The sequence below is a fragment of the Pan troglodytes genome, chromosome 4 (assembly GCF_028858775.2).
Source record: "Pan troglodytes isolate AG18354 chromosome 4, NHGRI_mPanTro3-v2.0_pri, whole genome shotgun sequence".
In the NCBI taxonomy this organism is placed as follows: domain Eukaryota; kingdom Metazoa; phylum Chordata; class Mammalia; order Primates; family Hominidae; genus Pan; species Pan troglodytes.
In genome coordinates this window covers 148,266,290-148,285,805 of record NC_072402.2, presented here as the reverse complement: position 1 = coordinate 148,285,805, position 19,516 = coordinate 148,266,290, and the positions used below count along the sequence as shown (strand labels likewise).

Here is a 19,516-nt window from a genome sequence, read left to right as displayed (position 1 = left end):
ACTCTGAGCCAGAGTTACACTGGGCTGCCTCAGTGTACTGGAGGGCTCGTTATAAATTCCTCAGTGTACTGGAGGGCTCCTTAAAGATGTTGGGCCCCACCCCACATCTGCTGGAGCTGAATCTCTGGAAGTAGACCTGGGAATCTGCATGTTTTAGGCAAGTTCTTCAAGTGAGGCCATGGAGTCCAACTCCCTCCATGCGTCTAAAAGGTGAGGGAAATGGGATAAAACAGCAAAAGTGGCTTGCCCCCAGCTACATATACATTAGTAGCAGAAATTGTTCCAGGCCCCAAGTCTCCTCTCGGTCCAGTGCCCAACACCCAGGGCTTCTGAGCAATCCAGCTTGTCTGAGGGCTTCTATCACCTGAGATGCCCCCTGTGGCTGCCCTAGGATAGGCCTCTGCTGTATCTGGGAAATCTTCCATTTATAACCCAGTGAAAATGATCTGCGTTGACCAAGTCACCATGTGTATAGGTGTGTGCATACATGTGGGCACGTGTGCATGCCTGAGGTGGCAGGGACAAGTGGGCTTTGGCCGTGCATGCAAACACTCCTACTCCACCCTTCCCTGCGGGCCTTGCAAAAAGGTCAGACAGGACCAACGTGTACAAACAGAACCCCACTTTATTAGCAGTTAGTTCGAGATTGTACATTAATGGAGGAAGGTCTCACCTTTAACACAACCCAAAACGGCTGGTTCGAGAGCCCTCATCAGGCGAACTGGGTAGCACCCCCTCTCCCCACTCTCCCCACCCCCCTACAAGGGAAGGAAACCTCTGCCTGCTTCCCCAATGTGCCCCCCACCCTCTCCAGCCGGCCCTCTCCTCTCCCAGGAAATGACATGAATTTCATGCACAAATTACAAAAGGAGCCCTCTTGCTAATAATAAAAGCTAACACAGTCATGGAAAACCCTCTCCTCCCTCATTCTCCTCCGGGGCCGGAAACAGGAAGAGCAGGAGGGATGAACTTCTTAGGATAAAATGCATCCAGTTTCCCCCAGGTTCCTGGCATTGACCCCACAAAACCCTATGCCCGTCCCTTGGGGAAGGTGAAAACTCGCCAGCCGTCTGAGCTGGCAAGGGCAGCCAGCCCAGAGCTGTCAAGCCAGGAACCCAGTGTTGCCTCAAGGGCCTGGGCAGCAGGGGGTCTAGGCCCCCCCTCATCCTCACATCAACTAGAGCAGAGCTGCCTCCTTTGATGTGTGAAAATCCCTGCTGTGGCCCCTATCTGCTCATTCTACAGATGAAGAAATTGAGGGCCTGGGAGGAAGATGGTCAGGCAGCTACTAAATGCACCCGGCTGGGATGAAATTTCACAGCTCCTGCTGCCAGCCAGGGCTCTTCTCACACCACAGCTTGCGGGAGGCAGTTCCCCATGTAGGCTTTTCCCTGCTGCAACCGAGAGCCTGGCTCTGCTCCAGTGCACACAGACCACGGGCCTCCAGGAAATGAAAACCCTGGGACCCCAAAATAGAAAGAGACATATGATGTGTTTGGTGCCCTGTGGCCCATCCCCAGGGTCGAAGGCCCAGCCTTCAGGCATGCAGCCTCCTCCTTCCAGAGCCCTGTGTCCTTCCTTCCAAGGCCCAGATATTACGGCCTTCTCCAGGGAGACTTTCCGGCCCCCCCAGAGCTCTTGCTCTAACTGGCCCCTCTGCTGTTTTGGCACTTGGTACAGGTGACAGTGGAGGCGCATCTTAGGCAGAAGTGAAGCTGTCAAGTCAGCACAAAAGGCAAAATCTCATGTAGCCTAAATTATCCTTGAAAGTACAGGGGATAGAAGAAGTGGTTATGCGACACCATGAGCAAACAATCTGACAAATTCAGAATGTGGGGCTTCAACAAGATAGCAGGCCTAGGGCCTCAAAAACAATGTCATTTAAAAACTCAAAGTGAGCTGAGGGAAGACCTTTCCGCATTCAAAGAGGTTTTAAAAACATAGTTAGAAAATGCAATGTGTGCACCGTGACTGGATGCTGATTCCAAAACCAGACACGTAAGCTACCTGGGAGACAACTGGGGGGATTTGAATACAGATTAGATAGCAGACATCGTTGGGAAATGACTTCTCGTCTTGGCTGTGATACTGGGCCAATGTGTAGGACAATGCCCTAACTCTTAGGAGATGCAGGCTGAAGCTTTCAGGGATCAAGTTTCATGAAGTTTGCAATGTACTTTTAAATTAGGACAGAGAAAACATATACGTACACAGAGAAAGAAAAAGAATGTGGCAAAATGTTAATAATTTTAGATCTAGATGCTGGGGAGTGGGCATTCACAATTAAATGTTTGGTAAAACATTGTTGTATTTGCTTTTCCCACTAACAAGCCCATGGGCAGAGCTCTGTGCTGGGACCACCAACCTCTGCAGGTCAGCGCAGCAGCTCTCCTCTGCTGGGAACAGATGGCTTCCTTAGCTGGGCCCAGAAGCACTGATTGCTCATCAGGGGGGCTCAGAAAAGGCCCATTTTTTAAACTTCAGACTCATCCTCCAAGCAGCAGGATGCTCCACCACAGAAGGCTCTGGAACCCTGAATGACTGAGGCAGCTGCAGGTGACACTCGCACCTGCACCCACCCTGGGGCAAAGGCTCATGGAGGGGACCACAGAATAGACGGTGGAGCCACCTGAACAATTTCAGTTATTTCTCTCTCCTTTTTTTGGCCAAATGCTTAGAGTGAATTGGTGGACATTGAAGACTGGCCTCGCTGGCCCACTCATCTGTGGCTTCTCTTCTCGGGAGGGGGTGTCCGTGTACCCATTAGCTGACAGCCCCCCAGGCAGCTTATCTGCCTCTCCTTCTACCCCCCATACCTGCAAGTCCCGGCAGTGTCTGGACCTAGTGGGTCTTCAAGAAAGGTCTGTTAGTGAGAGGAGAAGTGGCAGCAGCGACCTAGGCAGACGGACTTGGAACATGTGGCAGGTCCAGTCCCCAGGCTTGCAGAAGGGTCCAGGCAAAAATCCAGAAGATCTCTGCTGTCACAGGATTTCCAACCGCCTGCTCCTTCCCATAGCCAGAGGCAGAAGAGAAGTGGAGCTCCTGCCCTAGGCCAGCCCGCCTCTCCTGCCTTCCACACTCTGCGAGAGAGGCCTCCAGGCCTAGAGGGTAGATTTCAGAACCTGGGAGCTGTAAGATCCTCACCCATCCCGCAGCCCAGTCCCCTCACTGACAGATGGGACTCTGGAAGTCACTGCCCCTCTCTAGAAGCCCCTGGCTCCATGGCATGGGCATGTCTTCATGAGCACACAAGCAGACATGCCACCCTGTCCTCAGACCCTTTGCTGCTCATCCTGCTGGCCCAACGATGCCCAAGTTCCCAGGCTTGCAGGCCCCATTGAGAGGCATGATGGGGACACTGCTGTGTACACAGTGAAACCACCTGCAGCTGGTCCCACTGAGTGTCCAACTTTCTTCATCCCAGCAGAGAACTGGAGAAAAGGGAATCAGCTCAGAACAGACTCAGGCCTCCACAGGCTGGGGAAGGACCCCTCGAGGGAGAACATGACACGGATGCAAACGCAGACCTCGGAATGAGAAGGCTCAAAGGCACCCTGGCTGGGAAGGAGTGGTTTGTCCCCATATCCTGGAATGACCATGCTGTGACGGAGGAAGGGACAGGAACCTGGCACAGAGTAGGGTCCCAAGGATGGGCTCAGAGGCAGTGTGGCATTGGAAGAGGAGCACGATGGGACTTGGAACCGGGAGCCTCGGGTTCAACGCTCAGCCCTGCTCCCAGCTGGCTCCATGATGTCGGCCAAGCAGGCCACCTCCCCTTTCTGGACCTGTTTCATACCCGTCAAAGGACCTTCCAGCCCCAAGATGCTAGAGTCTTCTGAACAAGACAAGGCTCTCCAGAAAGTATTTCCTGGGGTTCAGAGGGAAGCAGAATTTGGCAGTTGGAGGGGGCCAGGGAGAGGCACCCCAGCCTCAGTCACTTCACATTGTTAAATGGGGTGGGGTAGGAGCAGACCCCAACCAGAAATCAGCCCAGAGATCCCACTGTCTACAAGGGCCTGGAGACAGTTCTGTGGGCCCTGGTGGGCATCCCAGCTCTCAGGGCAGCTCCCAGCCTAGCACCATGTGAGGGAGAGTGGGTGGGGCAGCTTTTGACCCCAGCTCTCCTAGCCCAGCCCTGGCTGTTTCCTTTGGCCAAAATCCCCTCAGGGTCACTGGACTTCACGCAGCCCGATGTCCTGGAGAGAGCTGGTCTTCCCTGCGCATCTCACCACCTCTGTTCACCTGGGGTAGCCCCAGAGCAGCCACGGCACTGGGGAGGGCTCCTTCCTAAGGTCTGCTCAGCCCCAGGCCACTGAGGACACAGCCTCCCTCCCTGCCACCTCATCTCTAGCTCTAAGACAGGGCGACCCCTGAGACTGGGGCTTACCACCATTTTGTAGGACTGAATTAAAAACGAACCCAACCAAAAAAAATAGAATATATATATATACACATTATATATATATATATATATAAAACACAGTGCGACCCCAGCACCCAGGGTATAAACTCTGGCACCAAGAAAAAAAAAAACAAAATATTAAAATATTTTAGCTTCTTAGTATTTGGGAGGTTAAGGGGGTCTCTGAGAGCCCTCGGCCACAGGTGGCTGAGCAAAGCCGTGGCTGGCAGTCTCACCAGCTCGCCCACGTCTGCCTGGGCCTGAGGCCGGGAGGGTGTGGGGACCGTGTCTGTACATGGGAACATGTTACTGGCAGACCCCTGGCCTGCCTCAGTCTTTTACCACAGGAAACACCACACATCATATCCCAGGGGGAAGAAAGGGGTGCAGGTGGGGCCCGGAGAACTGGGCCCGATGGCAAGGCAGTGCCCCAAGGCCCTGCGGGAAACCTTGAGGATGGAGTGGATACTGTAGGAACCAGAGATTCTTCCCCAGAACGGGAGGGTGAGATGTGAAGGTAGGAACCAGATGTGGAGGCTGGGAGTCCTCTTGAGGTGGCCACCCTCCCATCCAGCCTAGGACTGACTCCAGGGACCCAGCTGGCCCCTTGGAAGAGCCTGGCTCGAAACAGGGAAATGTCCAGTCTGTCTCCCCGCGCCAGGCTCTCCTCCCCTACAGCCTGGAGGACAGGGACATATGGCAGCGAATACTGAGGGGCGCCCTGCGGAAGCAGGGAGTGATGGGTGATGAGAGGGGACAGTCGGCGGAACACAGTGAGGGACAGAAAAGAGTCTCGTGGACTCCCTCCTACCAGGAAGCGGCCTCCCCAGGAGCGGCTGGGAACGGAATGGACCTCTGCTGGCGAGGGAGGTCCCGTAGGCCGCAGACCCAGCGGTGGGTGCTCCGAGGTGCTTGCAGACCCGCCTGGGTGCTCCCCCAGCCCCACCGGACCTCCACAGAGTATTGCTCATAAGTGCGCAGCTGCCCTGGCCCAGCTTCCCACTCTGCAGGTCTGGCTCAGCGTGTGGTGGGATGTCCCAGCTGTCACAAACGTTCAGTCTGGCTGTGGTGGCCACGGCTACCTGGTGTTCTGGAGGTCCTCTCGTAGCCAAGTGGGAAGTGTCTGGCCCATCTTATACAGCAGCTTGGAGAGCTCGATGTTGTGGTCCCGGTAATAGTCCTTCAGGAAGGCTCGGGACTGTAACGGGAAGGAAAGCTCAGACCTTGTGTACTGACTTAAGAGTGACCTCCTCTAAAAATCGCCATGCTCGGCCGGGCACGGTGGCTCATGCCTGTAATCCCAGCACTTTGGGAGGCCGAGGCATGTGGATCACCTGAGGTCAGGAGTTCAAGACCAGCCTGGCCAACATGGTAAAACCCTACTAAAAATACAAAAATTAGCGGGGTGAGGTGGTGGGTGCCAGTAATCCCAGCTACTCGGGAGGCTGAGGCAAGAGAATCTTTTGAACCCGGAAAGCGGAGGTTGCAGTGAGCCAAGATCACGTGATTGCACTCCAGCCTGGGTGACAAAAGCGAAACTTGGTCTCAAAAGGAAACAAAAAAACAAAAAACCCACCACGCTGCTGGCACCACCCCCCATACACCTCTTATTTATCCACAATCTCCTTCTAAATGGTAGCCTCCAATAGTGAACTCCCAGTTGGCAGGAGCATCAAAATATAGCTCACTAAGTCAAAATTCTTCTGATAGGGAGAGGAGGGAGAATTAATAATCAAAACCCAAGGCGGGGCAGGGCCAGGGCCAGGCACGGTGGTTCACGCCTATAATACCAGCACTATGGCAGGCTGAGGCGGGAAGATCGATTTAGCCCAGGGGGTCGAGGCTACTGTGAGCCATGATCATGCCACTGCACTCCAGCCTAGGCAACAGAACGAGACCCTGTCTCAAAAACAAAACAAAACAAAAACAGAAGCAATTAGGAAAAGGAGGAAGTAACAAGACCCCCAGTCTGTGACCCTTTTTCTATATATTTTTAAAATTTCTTTCTTCCCCCTATGTTTTTACACATGCTGTTCTTACCTACCCTCCCATTCCATATGTCCAAATCCTATAAAATGGATGTCATCCTTCTAGGCGCAACTCCAGAGACCCCCATCCCTCCTTTAAGGAGCCTTTTTTACCCCTCTCAGGTTCAAGCGACATCCCCTTGTTCTGAATTCCCATAGCACTCGTGTGCCCTCTCTGACTGCGCGCAGCACTCTCTGCCTGTATTCTACTTAGTGGTGTTGGGACTCACACCCCTCCAAGACCAGGAGTTCCTTGAAGGCAGAGAACATGTCTGGCTCATCCTCAAAACCCCACAGCACTCAGCCCTTAGTAGAAGGTAACCAACACTTGTTTGACGAAATCAGTTCTGACCCACCATGTCCCAGCCCCCATTTTCCTCCTCTTACAAATACTGTCCAAGAAATGCTAAGGCCATGAACGTGCTGAGTGCATGGTAAAGGAAAGAGAATCCCCCTCAACTCCATACAGGGACCCCTTACCCTTATGCAGGTGCTACAGGTAGTGTGTCCACCACTTACATCCAAGTCCATCTCGGGATATTTCCGGCCCTTGCTTTTGCCCAGACACTTGGTTTTTCCTCCTTCGAGCAGTTGGCACCAAAATCCTTTCTTTGGATCAAACCTGTGCAAGTGGGAAAGTCTCTGGATGGGAGCTGGCTCAGCCACCCACTTCCGACCTTAAAGCCATGTTCATGGACCCCAGGAATGGCAGAGCCCAGGGAATCTACTGCTCTTGAACCCACATGGACTGTCAGAAGCTATGTGCCATCTGTGGGATCAAATGTGTCCTAGGCTGCACTAAACGTGCCTGTCCTACTTCCGGCAAAGGGCAGCTCGCACATTCTGAGTCTTCTCTCCTCCAGCCCGACCAGCCACAGCCGCTTCAGCAATCTACAACATGAACAGTTTCCCACCCTTCAGTGTTCTGGGAAATCTTTTCTGAGCATTCTCAATGCTGAGTAACTCTTTTTTTTTTTAAACCCAAGAAGCCTTCTTTACCCCTCCCAGCGTCAATGGGGAGAGGGGTGTTTAGTGGAGGTTCTTTTGCTTTTTAATAAATTTCATCTTTATCAAAACATGCAGTATCCACAGCTGCACTTAAGCATGCCTATCACTGGAGAGTTTCATTTTTTGGAGTAAACTTCAGAAATGACACAGCAAGACTGCCAACATCATCCTGTCTTCAAAGGCATTTTTGGGATATGAGATCCGAAGCTGTTATGGGAAGGGAGGAATACTGACATTAGAATTTAGCCCTGGATCAGGAACTATGAGGAGATTCTTGAGCATGAGGGCATCAAGAAAACAGAATTCCCATGAATAGCGAAGGAGAACAGAGATTTCTGAAAGGGTCATAGGATAGGTATAGACGATGACAATGATGATGGTGATGATGATGATGACAAGGACAATAGCAGCTACCATTTATTTAGCACTTAGTGCATGCCAAGCTCTCAGCTAAGAGCCCCACATGAAGCTTTCATTCAATTCAGTGACCTTCAGGACGCAGGGATTATTATCTTTATCCCCAACTTACAGATGAGGAAAGTGAGGCTTGAAAGGCTGAGGAAATGGATGTGGGGCCCTAACCCAGGCATCTCTGACACCATGGCCCACAGCGGTCCCAAGCTACTCGGGAAGCTGAGGTGGGAGGATCACTTGAGCCTGGGAGGTTGAGGTTGCAGTGAGCCAAAATCACACCACTGCACTCCAGCCTGGGCAACAGAGTGACCCTGTCTAAAAAAAAAAAAAGCTAATGCTAAGAAAATCTTGTGGGAATTAGGGCTGCTCATTACTGATCTAATTTACTTACATAAAACACTCTGAAAATGTTCAGCCCAGACCAAAGAGAACACCCCAGGATGGTCTGACCAGAGTAGAACAGATTCATCATCTCCCTTTTTTCAAAGGTGATACCTTTATTAATATGACTTAAGTCATATTAATAACTTTTCATACTTTCTGACTCTAACTAACTTCTCTCTCTCATAATTATTCAACACTTTGGCTTTTTTGGCCTAAGTGCCTTATCAGGGATATAACCTGCAGAAAGGCAAAGGCAACACTCACGCCAAGGTTTTGTGGTAGTCAATGGTGTTGGTCACCCCAAGGAACTTCTGCACCATGTCCATCACTTTGGCAGGTTCTGTGCGAAGCAGTTTGCCATCCAAGACCAGAATCTGGAAAGGGAGAAAGGGGATCTGGACCTGCTTTGACTTCAGTGGCAAACAAGGGCAACAGCCACGGCAGCAGGAATGGGCCTGCTTATAAATATGGGACCCTGCACCCTCTAGAACTGGCTCCTCCTCCCCTGTTGAAGGGCAGGTATCCCCAAGCTCAGGCCTCTGTGGTCTCACGCCTGCTTTCCACCAGCTTCTGCTGCCCAATGCCATTTCTCCTAGAATTTAAGCTCTCACCAAACCCTGCCTGCCCCTCAGGTCCCTACAAACATCCCTCTCTGGCCTCTCTCTGAGCTTCCAGTCCATGTCACTCTCCTGCTCAAACACTCCACAAGTTTGCCTAAAAGGCCTGGTATGGCTGGGCATGGCCGGGCACGGTGGCTCACACCTGTAATCTCAGCACTTTGGGATGCTGGGGTGGGCAGATCACTTGAGGTCAGGAGTTCAAGACCAGCCTGGCCAACATGGTGAAATCCCGTCTCTACTAAAAATACAAAAATTATCTGGGCGTGGTGGTGCATGCCTGTAATTCCAGCTACTTGGGAGGCTGAGGTGGAAGAAACGCTTGAAGCCGGGAGGCAGAGGTTGCAGTGAGCCAAGATCGTGCCACTGCACTCCAGCCTGGGAGACAGAGCGAGACTCCGTCTCTAAATAAATAAATACATAAACAGCCTGGTATGATCAGGCTCTCCCTCCATCACCACGCCCAGTCTCCTTGCTCCCACCTGCCTGCCTCAGGGCTTTCTGGGTCCCTTTAGGGCTACAGGGCCTGTGGTGATGGGACACAGGCTTGGGGAGTTCTCATGTATCAACCTTGGGATAAACAGGTCTACAGTCTTTTTAGGCCAGGTGCAGTGGCTCATGCCTGTAATCCCAGCACTTTGGAAGACCGAGGGAGGACTGCTTGAGCCCAGGAGTTTGAGACCAGCCTGGGCAACATAGTAAGACCTTATTTCTTAAAAAAATAAAATTAGCTGGGTACAGTGGCTCATACCTGTAGTCCCAGCTACTCAGGAGGCTGAGGTGGAAGGATTGCGTGAGCTCGGAACATCGAGGCTATAGTGAGCTGAGATCACACCACTGCACTCCAGCCTGGGCAACAGAGTGAGACCCTGTCTCAAAATAATAATAATAATAATAATAATAATAATAATAATAATAAAATCTTTTTATAGACCCAAGGGTCTAGCTCTCCAAGGAGGGCATATCTGTCCCTGTGGCTGGTGAGAAAGAGTTGGAGACTCCCCGCTAACCACAGCAAGCCAGTACTGTGACTGCCCTCACAAGGGTCAGGGACAGCAGCTACCTGGTTGGCGTGATAGGCATTGAGCCAGCGCTCGATGTGGGTGGCGTACCAGCCAGGGACCAGGCAGCGGTTCTGGAGGGCACGCAGCTTCGAGGATGCGTCGGAGCCGGCGGTAATCACCTCATGGAAGGTGTACTTTAGGGCCACTGGGTCATCATGGGCTCGCTGGTGCTGCAGGCAAGGAAAGAGGGTCAGCATGCCACATGGAGGACACAAAGGAAGTGGCCTTAGACGGACAGCAGCCCGCAAGGTGGCCAGAAGATCCTCAGCTGGACCCAGGAGCTCTGGGTCTGAGTCCTGGCTCTGCCTCTCACTGTGTCCAGTGTCAAGGGAAGCCACTGCTCCCAGAGCCCCAACTTCTCCATCTTTGAAATACGGGAACTGGACTAAATCAGGGTTTCCTGAGGCCAGGCATGGTGGCTCATGCCTGTAATCCCAGAATTTTGGGAGGCTGGGGTGGGTGGATCACTTGAGGTCAGGAGTTCGAGACCAGCTGGCCAATGTGGCGAAACCCCGTCTCTACTAAAAATACAAAAATTAGCTGGCATGGTGGTGCACACCTGTGGTCCCAGCTACTCGGAAGGCTGAGGCAAGAGAATCGCTTGAACCCGGGAGGTAGGGGTTGCAGTGAGCCGAGATCACGCCGCTGCACTGTTGTCATATATAGAAGGCAACCACTCACAAATGGCAATAAAAACAAAGCAATGTTCTCAAACTCCAGCCAGACACAAATGTGTGCAACAGGCCCTGAACATGCTCTCTTTGTTGAAAGCAGAGGTTGACAGTGTTAAAAAGGACAAAAGACCACTTGCACTAAAGTGAGCATTTCTCCTTTATGGAAATCAGAAGGATTGGGAAAGAACTATAAAAGGGAGACTGGCTGGTCTGAGTCACTTAAAATAATGCCATGGGAGGTCGGAATCTGCAGAATTCACTAAGTCCAGAAAGCCAGAGCTCGGGCACCTGTGCGACAGGCACTATCCCCCAGCCGCCAACCCCCTCCCCTGAGGATCACACACAGCCCAGGGCTGGGGCAATATGGTGCACAGCAGCCTCCTCCTCGTCCTGACCTCCTTCTGAGACAGGCCCCCACCCTTCCTCTCCTCCAACATCTTCCCAGGTCCTCCTGGGGAGAATGAGTCTCCCTTCTCCTTCCATCCCTTACCCCTCTTGATCATGGACAGAAAAAGGAATAGGGTCTTAGATTTAGAAGACTTGGATTCAAATGCCACCACATGAAACTTGCTGAAACTTGGTTTTCTAATCTTTGAGAAGGGGACACAAACGTGAAACCCCTCCTCTGCCTTCTAGAAACCAGCTGTGACTCTCCAGTGAGGTGCAGATGTACAGCAGTGTCAGTGCAGAACAGGGACTGACCCAACCTGTGGCGGCTCTCTCTCTACCCTACGTTCCCCCATGAAAGCAGACTGCCCATTCCCTGCTCAGCACCAGGAGGCGGGGGCACACGGCATGGCAGAAAACAGAAACATTTGACAAGTGTTTCTCGGTTTTCTTCTCCTAAAGAAAAAGCCACAGGAAAGCAGACATCAGGGCATAAACAGAAGCCCTAGAGAACAAGAATAAGAAGGGGCTTCCCCACCAGCCTCAGAGAGTGGCAGGAGGAGAGACTTCCATGGGAGCAAAGAGGAGGCAGGTGCCAGCCCTGCGGGAGACCACAAGGTCCCAGGCGGGAGGCAGTCACTGTCACATCTGAGAAAAGAGCCTCAAAGCAGGGTGGGAACTATGACAGTGGCCAGGCCTAAAGAGGCTGTCCCAGCCAGGACAGGGGACACTTCTCTGGCAACCATGGGCTAAGACCCAGGGCCCCACCCCCTCCCCAACACCAAGCACAGGCCTGGTCTGCTGGGTTAATGAGGATGCTCAGGACCTCGGCCTGGACAACAGGGTGGCTTTCTGCTGGGGCGCCACTTCTGAATCACAGTGCTTGGCTGTGTGGCATAATCACAGGAATGCTGGCAGCCAGGGGAGGGACTCCGCCTACCCCACCAGGGAAGGCCTGAAAGCATTCCTGCAGGCTCAGTGGGCTAGCAGGCAGGAAATTAAGTCAGGCCATAGGCATTAAAGAGAGCTCTGGTTCAGCTGGGCGCAGTGGCTCATGCCTGTAATGCCAGCACTTTGAGAGGCCGAGGCGGGCAGATCACGAGGTCACGAGTTCGAGACCAGCCTGGCCAACATGGTGAAACCCTGTCTCTACTAAAAATACAAAAATTAGCCTGGTGTGGTGGTGCACACCTGTAATACCAGCTACTTGGGAGGCTGAGGCAGGAGAATCACTTCAAACTAGAAGGCGGATGTTGCAGTGAGTTGAGATCAGACCACTGCACTCCAGCCTGGGCTACAGAGCAAGACTCTGTCTCAAAAAAAAAAAGCTCTGGTTCATACAAGCCCCAGATAGGGGCTTGGATCCACACCCTCTCCATGTATCACAGCCCAGGTAACTGCCTCACCTGGTCAGGTGCCTGCCTTCTCCACTGTGAATGGCAGTCTTGTGTGTTGTCCTTCCATGAGCTCCCACTCCCACCCGTGTCCAGTGAGGAAGCTATAGTCAGTATGATCCTGCATTGCTGTTCACCAAATCTAAGCTTCCTCTAGGCATAACCAGCCTCCACCTCTTGTCAGTGTCAGAAGTAGAGGCAGGACCCCGCATGACACTAGGCAGGTGGACAGTCAACTGGTGGCTGGCTTTCCATTTCCGCCTGTCTCCTCCACCAAGGACTCTATTCTCAGCCATCACCACGCTCCAGGCGCCTGGCTCAGGGCTGGCACACAGTAGGTGCTTACTAATAATATCTGTTGAGTGAGTGAGTAACTGAGTGTCAGACGGAGCCCTGTGTTCCCGACACAGGGACTCCACCCCAGCCCCACTCACCTGGTACCAGGAATAGGCCCGGTCCGCGGGGTTGATGAGGATGGTCAGGACCTTGGCTTTGGGCAAGAGGGCTGCTGCCCGCCGGGGCGCCACTTCTGAATCAAAGTAGTTGGCGCTTTTCTCAAAGTAGAAGTCGGAGGTGGTGTTGGAAGGGATGGGGAAGAACTCCATGTACCTGCAGGAAGCCCAGAGAGGCAGCTCACAGACAAAACTCATGAGGAGGGGGCTAAGGGAACGCAGCACAAGGGCGAGGCACTGGGGTAGAATGTCCTCAGAGAGCAAGCGGGAAGCTTTGCTCCCAACCAAACAAGGACTTGCCTCCAGTGGGGATTCTGGAGGGGAATGGCCTCTTGGCAGCCTCCCTGTTTCAAATTCGTTCCTTTTCCAGAAGACTCTGGAGTTGGGAGGATCTGAAGACTTGTGGGTGCGCCGGCAGTTGCAGGTCATGGGGAGCGGGTAATGCCCCTCAATCCTAAACTCTAGGATCCCGCCCCCTCAGCTGCTCCAGGCTTAACTGCCAGGGCTGTCACTCTCTCTGCCTCTAGGGGGCGAGCTGGGGCTCAGAGCGGCTCCAGGACTGCCCCAGGGAGGCTGGCACAGAGCAGAGGGGGCCTCCAGAGGGCGGACTTTCTTTCCTGACCTGGGGGAACACCTTCTAGGCCGTCACTGTGGACCAGGACCTCCTGCTACCCACAACCCCTCCCCAGCCTGCTGTGGGTGAGCACGGCTTTCCAGACTAATGCCCATATCCCACCAGAGCAATGGCCACCTCTGGATGAAGGAACCTCTGGAAACCAAAGGAACACTCCAGACCCTCCCAGGGGAATCTACCTATGCAAAATCAGGGTCCAACTTCTGGGGCTTGTGGGAAGCAAAGTCCACTCTCATGAAGGGTACAGGGTCCCTATCCTATCCTGTGAGGTGGGGCTGATCCAGGCTGGTCCCAAGGATGTGCTTCATCAGAGCGTTCTGGGGGCCTGCTGGATTCCTGCACCCCACTTTAGATCTACCTACAAAATCAAGCTCTTGGGAATTGGGCCAAGGAATTACGTCTTCTCTCATCTTTCTGAATTTTCTTTGCATGTCCACAATCCTTTGTTTACAATATCTCAATTGAGAAAGCTTTGAAAACACAGGCTTTGTTTCCTAGGTTTGTAGCAAAGCCATTTGGCAACAAAACCTGACTTATTCCTCTTACTTAGTGTAAATATTCACATACTTTGCTACAGACATATTAATGAATTTGCTAACAGGGTGCTGCCCCAGGTGTCGCCGAAGATGTTACTAAATATATGGTTTCGCACCACATTACCTTTCTAAAATCTGAAAAATGTTGACTTCCAATAATTCATCTGACCACAATAGATTTTAGATAAGAGACTGTGGAGATGTTAGAAATGTAGGTAGATGGGCCGGGCGCAGTGGCGCACGCCGTAATCCCAGCACTTTGGAAGGCCGAGGCGGGCAGATCACGAGGTCAGGAGTTCAAGACCAGCCTGACCAACATGGCAAAACCTCGTCTCTACTAAAAATACAAAAATTAGCCAGGCATGGTGGCGGGCACCTGTAGTCCCAGCTACTTGGGAGGCTGAAGCAGGAGAATCACTTGAATCCGGGAAGCAGAGGTTGCACTAAGCCGAGATCGTGCCACTGCACTCCAGCCTGGGTGACAGAGCGAGATTCCATCTCAAAAAAAAAAAAAAAAGAAATGTAGGTGGGTGGATGGATGGATGGATGGATGAATAGATACAAAGGCAGACAGACAGAGTGATGATACACAGATAAAAAAGAGAAATACATACAGAAAAATACCAAAAAACAGACAGAAGGCCCATAACCTCTCCACCCAGGGAACCCACTGACATAAAAATAATAAATAATGGTAATACATGGACAAGGTTTAAAAAGGCAAACTTTGCAGTCCATGCACGTGATGATTGGGTGTTCACACATGTGTGAGGTGTACCCACCTCGAACCTTGTTATGATGTCAGCACATTACCTACCTGACATGAAACATTTTTTAAAAAGAAAGAAAAAAGGCAAATAGAGAAAGATGCCAACTGAAAAGGTGGAGAGTAAAACCATCTCTGCTCTGGCCCCCACACCCTTAAGGGAACCTCTACTAGGACCCTCTGCTGGGAACCTCTACAAAGGTAACCTCTGCAGGCTCTGGTGGGAAGTGGCAATCTCAATGACTTCCCCAAGTGACGCCCAAAGACCAGCGACCAGTCCCTGAAGGGCCCACAAGAACACCTCTGCTTCACAGTCAGCCACACGCAGTGAGGAGAGCCAGAACATTTGGATTTCCGACCTTGGGACCCTGGGCAAACCCTTCTCCTCCCCAAGACTCAGGATGTTTCTCTGCAAGCAAGGGAGGGGTGGACTTCGACTTCAGCGTCTGACTATAGGCGGTAGAGCAAAGGGGCAAAGGGCCTCCTCATCGAGTGTCCTGTCTATGACAACGCTGTCACACCATGATTCAAGGGTCACTGCACTTTGTCCCTGTTTACAGGAATGACAGCTGTGTGTGAGCAAGCTCCAGCTGCTTCCTGCTGTGGCCACAGCAGACTCCCGGGAGGCCCCAGGATGGCCTTCCCGTCCCGCTGTGGACAGAAAGGCCAACTCACCAGTCGATGCCTTTGTGATAGTTGTGGCCATTAAAAAACTGGATCTCCTCAAAGGTCTCAGAGCTGGGATAGTTGCTGCTTAGGTCAGGGTGCATGCCCAGGAACAGGTAGAGGGCAGTGGTGCCTGTGGGGAGGGTAGACACCTGAGACCCAGGGCCCAGCCCCCAGCCAAAAGATAAAGGTCTGGGTTCTGGGCCTAGCTCCCCATGACCCACTGGGGGCTCCTGGGAAGGTCTCTGCCTTTCTCTGGTCTTAGCTTCTTCATCTGTGCAATGAAGGAATTACTAAATCCAGGGTGGCAAATATATGGCATGCATGTGAACACCGCAACTCCTGTACCTACTACAGACATCGCTATCTATCACAGCATTCTTCACTAAACGAGGACTTGGCCTCAGAATCTGCCTCACCACTGCACTCTGGTAGCCACGTTTAACTGACTGCTGTCCCCTCAGCATCCCAGAAGAGCTGGTCCTTTCCAGCTCTGGGCCTCTGTCCTCTGGCACTTGGTAGGAGCTCAGGGAAAAGGGAGTTTGTCACCCTCCAGTTCTGTTAATGTGAAATTCTTAAAGAACTAAGAAATCTTGTTCCTATGTCTCTTCTTCCCAATACCCTCTGCTCACTCATGCACCCTGCCCTACCTCCTCCTCAGTAAGTTCATTCACTTTCTGTGGTATAAGTCTATGGTTTACATGCTATAATGAGAGAGCCCAGAAGAGAAGGAGGCTATAGAGTTTGGCAATTAAGAGTATATGTTTCAGGGTCACAGAGACCAGAGTTCAGGCCTGGAATTGCCATTACCTAACTGAATGTGTTAAGGGAAGTCACTTGACTTCTCTGAACCTTGAGTTTCTGTCTATAAAATGGGAGTGCCCATTTGTGCCTTGCAGGGTTGTATGGATGACAAATGCTTAGCAATCATGTCACTGCTTCTCCCTACTGCACCTCTGGCAGACATGGCTAATTGATCACAGTCCTCTTTGTACCAGTTTTGCTTGGCATTACTCAAACTAGCAGAGCAACTGATCTGGGCTTCTCTGACTGGACTTGGAGACTCCCAGGATAATGCAGGGAGAGCTCCCTGAGGCTATGGTTCAGGATAAATAGGAGAACTCCAGGCCCCTCCTCCACCTCTTTCCCCTCCATAGTGACAGGCAATTTGTGTTCACCCCAACTTCATTCCTACTTCCTGGGAAAGAGGAAGCAAATTATCCGGGAGTGGGGCCAGGGCAAGGCAGTCCTCAGAATTCTGTGGCTGAGACAGCAGGCAGTTGGGGAAGCTGGGTCAAGAGCAGAGAGACCTGCCTGTTTTCTGGGGGCCGATGATGAGGAGCTTTGGGAAGCGGTCACACGTCTTCTCCTTGGACCAGATGTCTTTGTGACGTTTGTCCTCGCAGGGGTCCTAAAACAACAGTGGAAGGGATGTGTGGGGCGCCCCAGAACCCAGTCAGTGGACTCCCACTGCACATGGATATGTGGCCCTTACAGCCCAAAGGGCATAATACCTACATGCTACATGTGTCCTTGTCACATCCCCACCCCCAGACACTGAGCCACTGACAGGCAGGCTCCACTTCTGGTCAGTTTCATGTCCCCCAAAGAGCTCGCAAAATGCCCCTTAGCACGTAACAGGAACTCATAAGCACTTGTTGAATTTAACTGGACAAGCTGCGTCTGAACCAGGGGGTCAAGAAACGCTTCCTATAAAGTTTAATTAATCTTTTGGTAAGTGTTTAGTAAATATTTTAGGTTTGGGGCATGGAAGTTTCCTTTGCAACTACTCGACTCTGCCGTCATAGCATGAAAGCAGCTATAGACAGTACATACAAGAATGAGCGTGGCTGTCTGCCAATAAAACTTTCTTTACAAAAACAGGTCTCAGGCTGGTTTTGGCCCATGAGTCATGGTTTGTGGACTCCTGGTCTGAACTATGAGACTGTCACCAATTCCAGCTTCTGCTTCCACTTTTTAAAAGCCCGTAGGAGCAGACTTTCCCAAAAACTGGCCCCCAAACCCTCCCATCAATCCCTTTTCCCACTCAGAGCCTGCTGGAGTTAGAAGAGATACAAGAAATTATCTAAGAGCCTGACCAAGACAATGCATTCACTTTCTGTACTTTGTCTGCACTGTGTTCACTTGGAGTTGTTTTTTGTTTTCGAAACAGGGTCTCACTCTGTTGCCCAGGCTGGAGTGCAGTGGTGTGATCACAGCTCACTGCAGCCTCAACCTCTAGGCTCAATTGATCCTCCCACCTCTGCCTCACGAGTAGCTGGGACTATAGACGCGCACCATCATGCCCGGCTAATTTTTGTATTTTTTGTAGAGACAGGGTTTCGCCATATTGCCCAGGCTGATCTTGAACTCCTGGGTTCAAGCAATCCAGCCACCTTGGCCTCCTAAAGTATTGGAATTATAGGGGTGAACCACTGCGCCCAGCCCACTCGTTTTTTTAACACTGTTTTTTCCAAGGCTATGTATGACTGCATGCATGTAGGTCTGCATGGGGAAGTATGTACATGTATGAGCATGCATGTGTGCAAAGGAGTGAACGCACCCATGCTGGTAAGTAGATGGGGACCTGAGTTTACATTCGAGCGAGAGTGTGAAGGCATGATGGCTGAGCCTTGAGTCCATATCTGGAGTGTGTGCCTGTGAGTGGTGGCGTTCCATCCCTGCAGCAACCTGCCCAGGCTGCCCAGCCCCCCACCTGCCAGAGCGGGTCCTTCTCCTCGGAGAAGATCTGGAAGTACTTCTGTGCCAACTGCACAGGGGGCAGTGTCTGCAGCCGGAGGTTGGTCCAGGAGTGCAGGAAGCGCACCAGGTGCTTGAAGGTGTACAGGCCCAGGCGATCATTCCCATAGTTGGACAGGTGCGTCATGAAGATGCTGATCTGCTCCAGGGGAGGGGAGGAGAGAGGCAGGGCCCATCAGTGTCTGAGCCACCCTCACCGCCAACTCTGACCCTTCTGACCCTGCCTTAGCTTGCAAGGCTCCTGATGACCAGTGGAAGTTACGCTGGGGCTGTCAACAAACTCGCTGCGAGTACTTGGATGAGGCAACAGACGAACCAGGCCTGACTGACCTCAAATATTACAATCCTGAAATGGAAAGCAGACCCAATGTGGGAGCTATTTGGGTTTTGTTTTGTAAATGTTAGGGGTGGGGTGCATGGAAGATAAAGAGTACTCAGCCCACAGAGCTGAATAACAACCACCACTTGAAGTTTATTTAATATTATTAAAGCAGAGGTAATTGTTTGCATTTTACAAATAAGGAAAGCGAGACCTAGAAAACTCAAATGCTGTTCATATATGTGTGTGTATCTGTGTATGTGTGTATACACACATGAGCAAAGACTGAAGGGAACATGCATAAAAATGCCAACACTTTTGTATTAAAGTACATGATTAGGAAAGGAAAAAAAAAGCATGCTCGGATTCTTTAGCCAAGGTCACACAGCCGAGGCAGGGCCAGTGCTGGAGAGTGGGTCTCCCAACTGCCAGGCACTCACTCATGCCTCTCCACCCTTTCCTGGCTCCAGGAAGCCTGTGTCAGCTGCAGACAGGCTGTGCAGCAGCCCCTTCTCACCAGCAGCCATGGGCTGTGGAGCACTCACAGGATTGAGGAGCACGGTGAGGAAGAGCTCGCCCCCGTTGATGATCTTGTCCAGCTCACTGGAGCCGCCAGGGTACTCGTTGTAGAAGATGGTGTGTGTGAAGAGGCCGCAGGTCTGTCGTGGGAGAACCTAAGGAGGGGGTGGGGGAGAGGAGCTATGGTGCCTTCTGGCATGAGGGTGGTGGGAGGACTCTTCCTCAGAGGAAGAAGGCCCAGCTGCTCCTCAGAAAGGCAGTCTCCATGTGGTCGCACAGCCCCTACCCTTGGGTGCAGCCTACAGCACAGCGTTCCCCCCAGTGAACTACAGGCCCTTGCCATTTTACAAACTTCACTGCTATTCTCTGCACAAAATGAGCAGGCCTCAAAGTAACAGAGTGGGAATGTTTCTGGAAACTTGGGACTGCTGCAACCACGGCCCCTGCCTGGCCCTCTCTGAAGCAGCAATCCCAGACATGTTCTGCAAGCCCC

At 52.0% G+C, this 19,516-nt stretch overlaps 1 protein-coding gene and 1 non-coding gene across 19 annotated transcripts in view; one reads left to right on the top strand and one right to left on the bottom strand.

Annotated features, from left to right (window-relative positions):
• Nucleotides 1-607: 607 nt before the first annotated feature.
• NDST1 (N-deacetylase and N-sulfotransferase 1) overlaps nucleotides 608-19,516 on the bottom strand; it is a 72,365-nt gene continuing 53,456 nt past the window's right edge. For 8 of the 18 annotated variants that reach the window (XM_016954053.4, XM_016954052.4, XM_016954051.4 and 5 more), the window contains 9 exons: nucleotides 19,050-19,178; nucleotides 18,142-18,324; nucleotides 16,740-16,836; nucleotides 15,435-15,558; nucleotides 12,806-12,980; nucleotides 9,916-10,086; nucleotides 8,500-8,609; nucleotides 6,910-7,051; nucleotides 4,541-5,600 (listed from right to left, as the gene is read on the bottom strand). In XM_016954053.4, the coding sequence (XP_016809542.1) occupies nucleotides 5,481-5,600; nucleotides 6,910-7,051; nucleotides 8,500-8,609; nucleotides 9,916-10,086; nucleotides 12,806-12,980; nucleotides 15,435-15,558; nucleotides 16,740-16,836; nucleotides 18,142-18,324; nucleotides 19,050-19,178 (1,251 nt within the window). In that variant the 3' untranslated portion in view covers nucleotides 4,541-5,480. Of the gene's footprint in view, nucleotides 5,601-6,909; nucleotides 7,052-7,109; nucleotides 7,321-7,462; nucleotides 7,645-8,499; nucleotides 8,610-9,915; nucleotides 10,087-12,805; nucleotides 12,981-15,434; nucleotides 15,559-16,739; nucleotides 16,837-18,141; nucleotides 18,325-19,049; nucleotides 19,179-19,516 lie in introns of those variants that run through there. The other 10 variants (XM_063811585.1, XM_016954056.4, XM_063811587.1 and 7 more) reach the window with 5 other exon arrangements.
• On the top strand, nucleotides 14,717-14,816 carry LOC112209372 (small nucleolar RNA U13). Its single transcript, XR_002944109.1, has one exon. It is a non-coding gene; the product is annotated as a small nucleolar RNA U13 (small nucleolar RNA).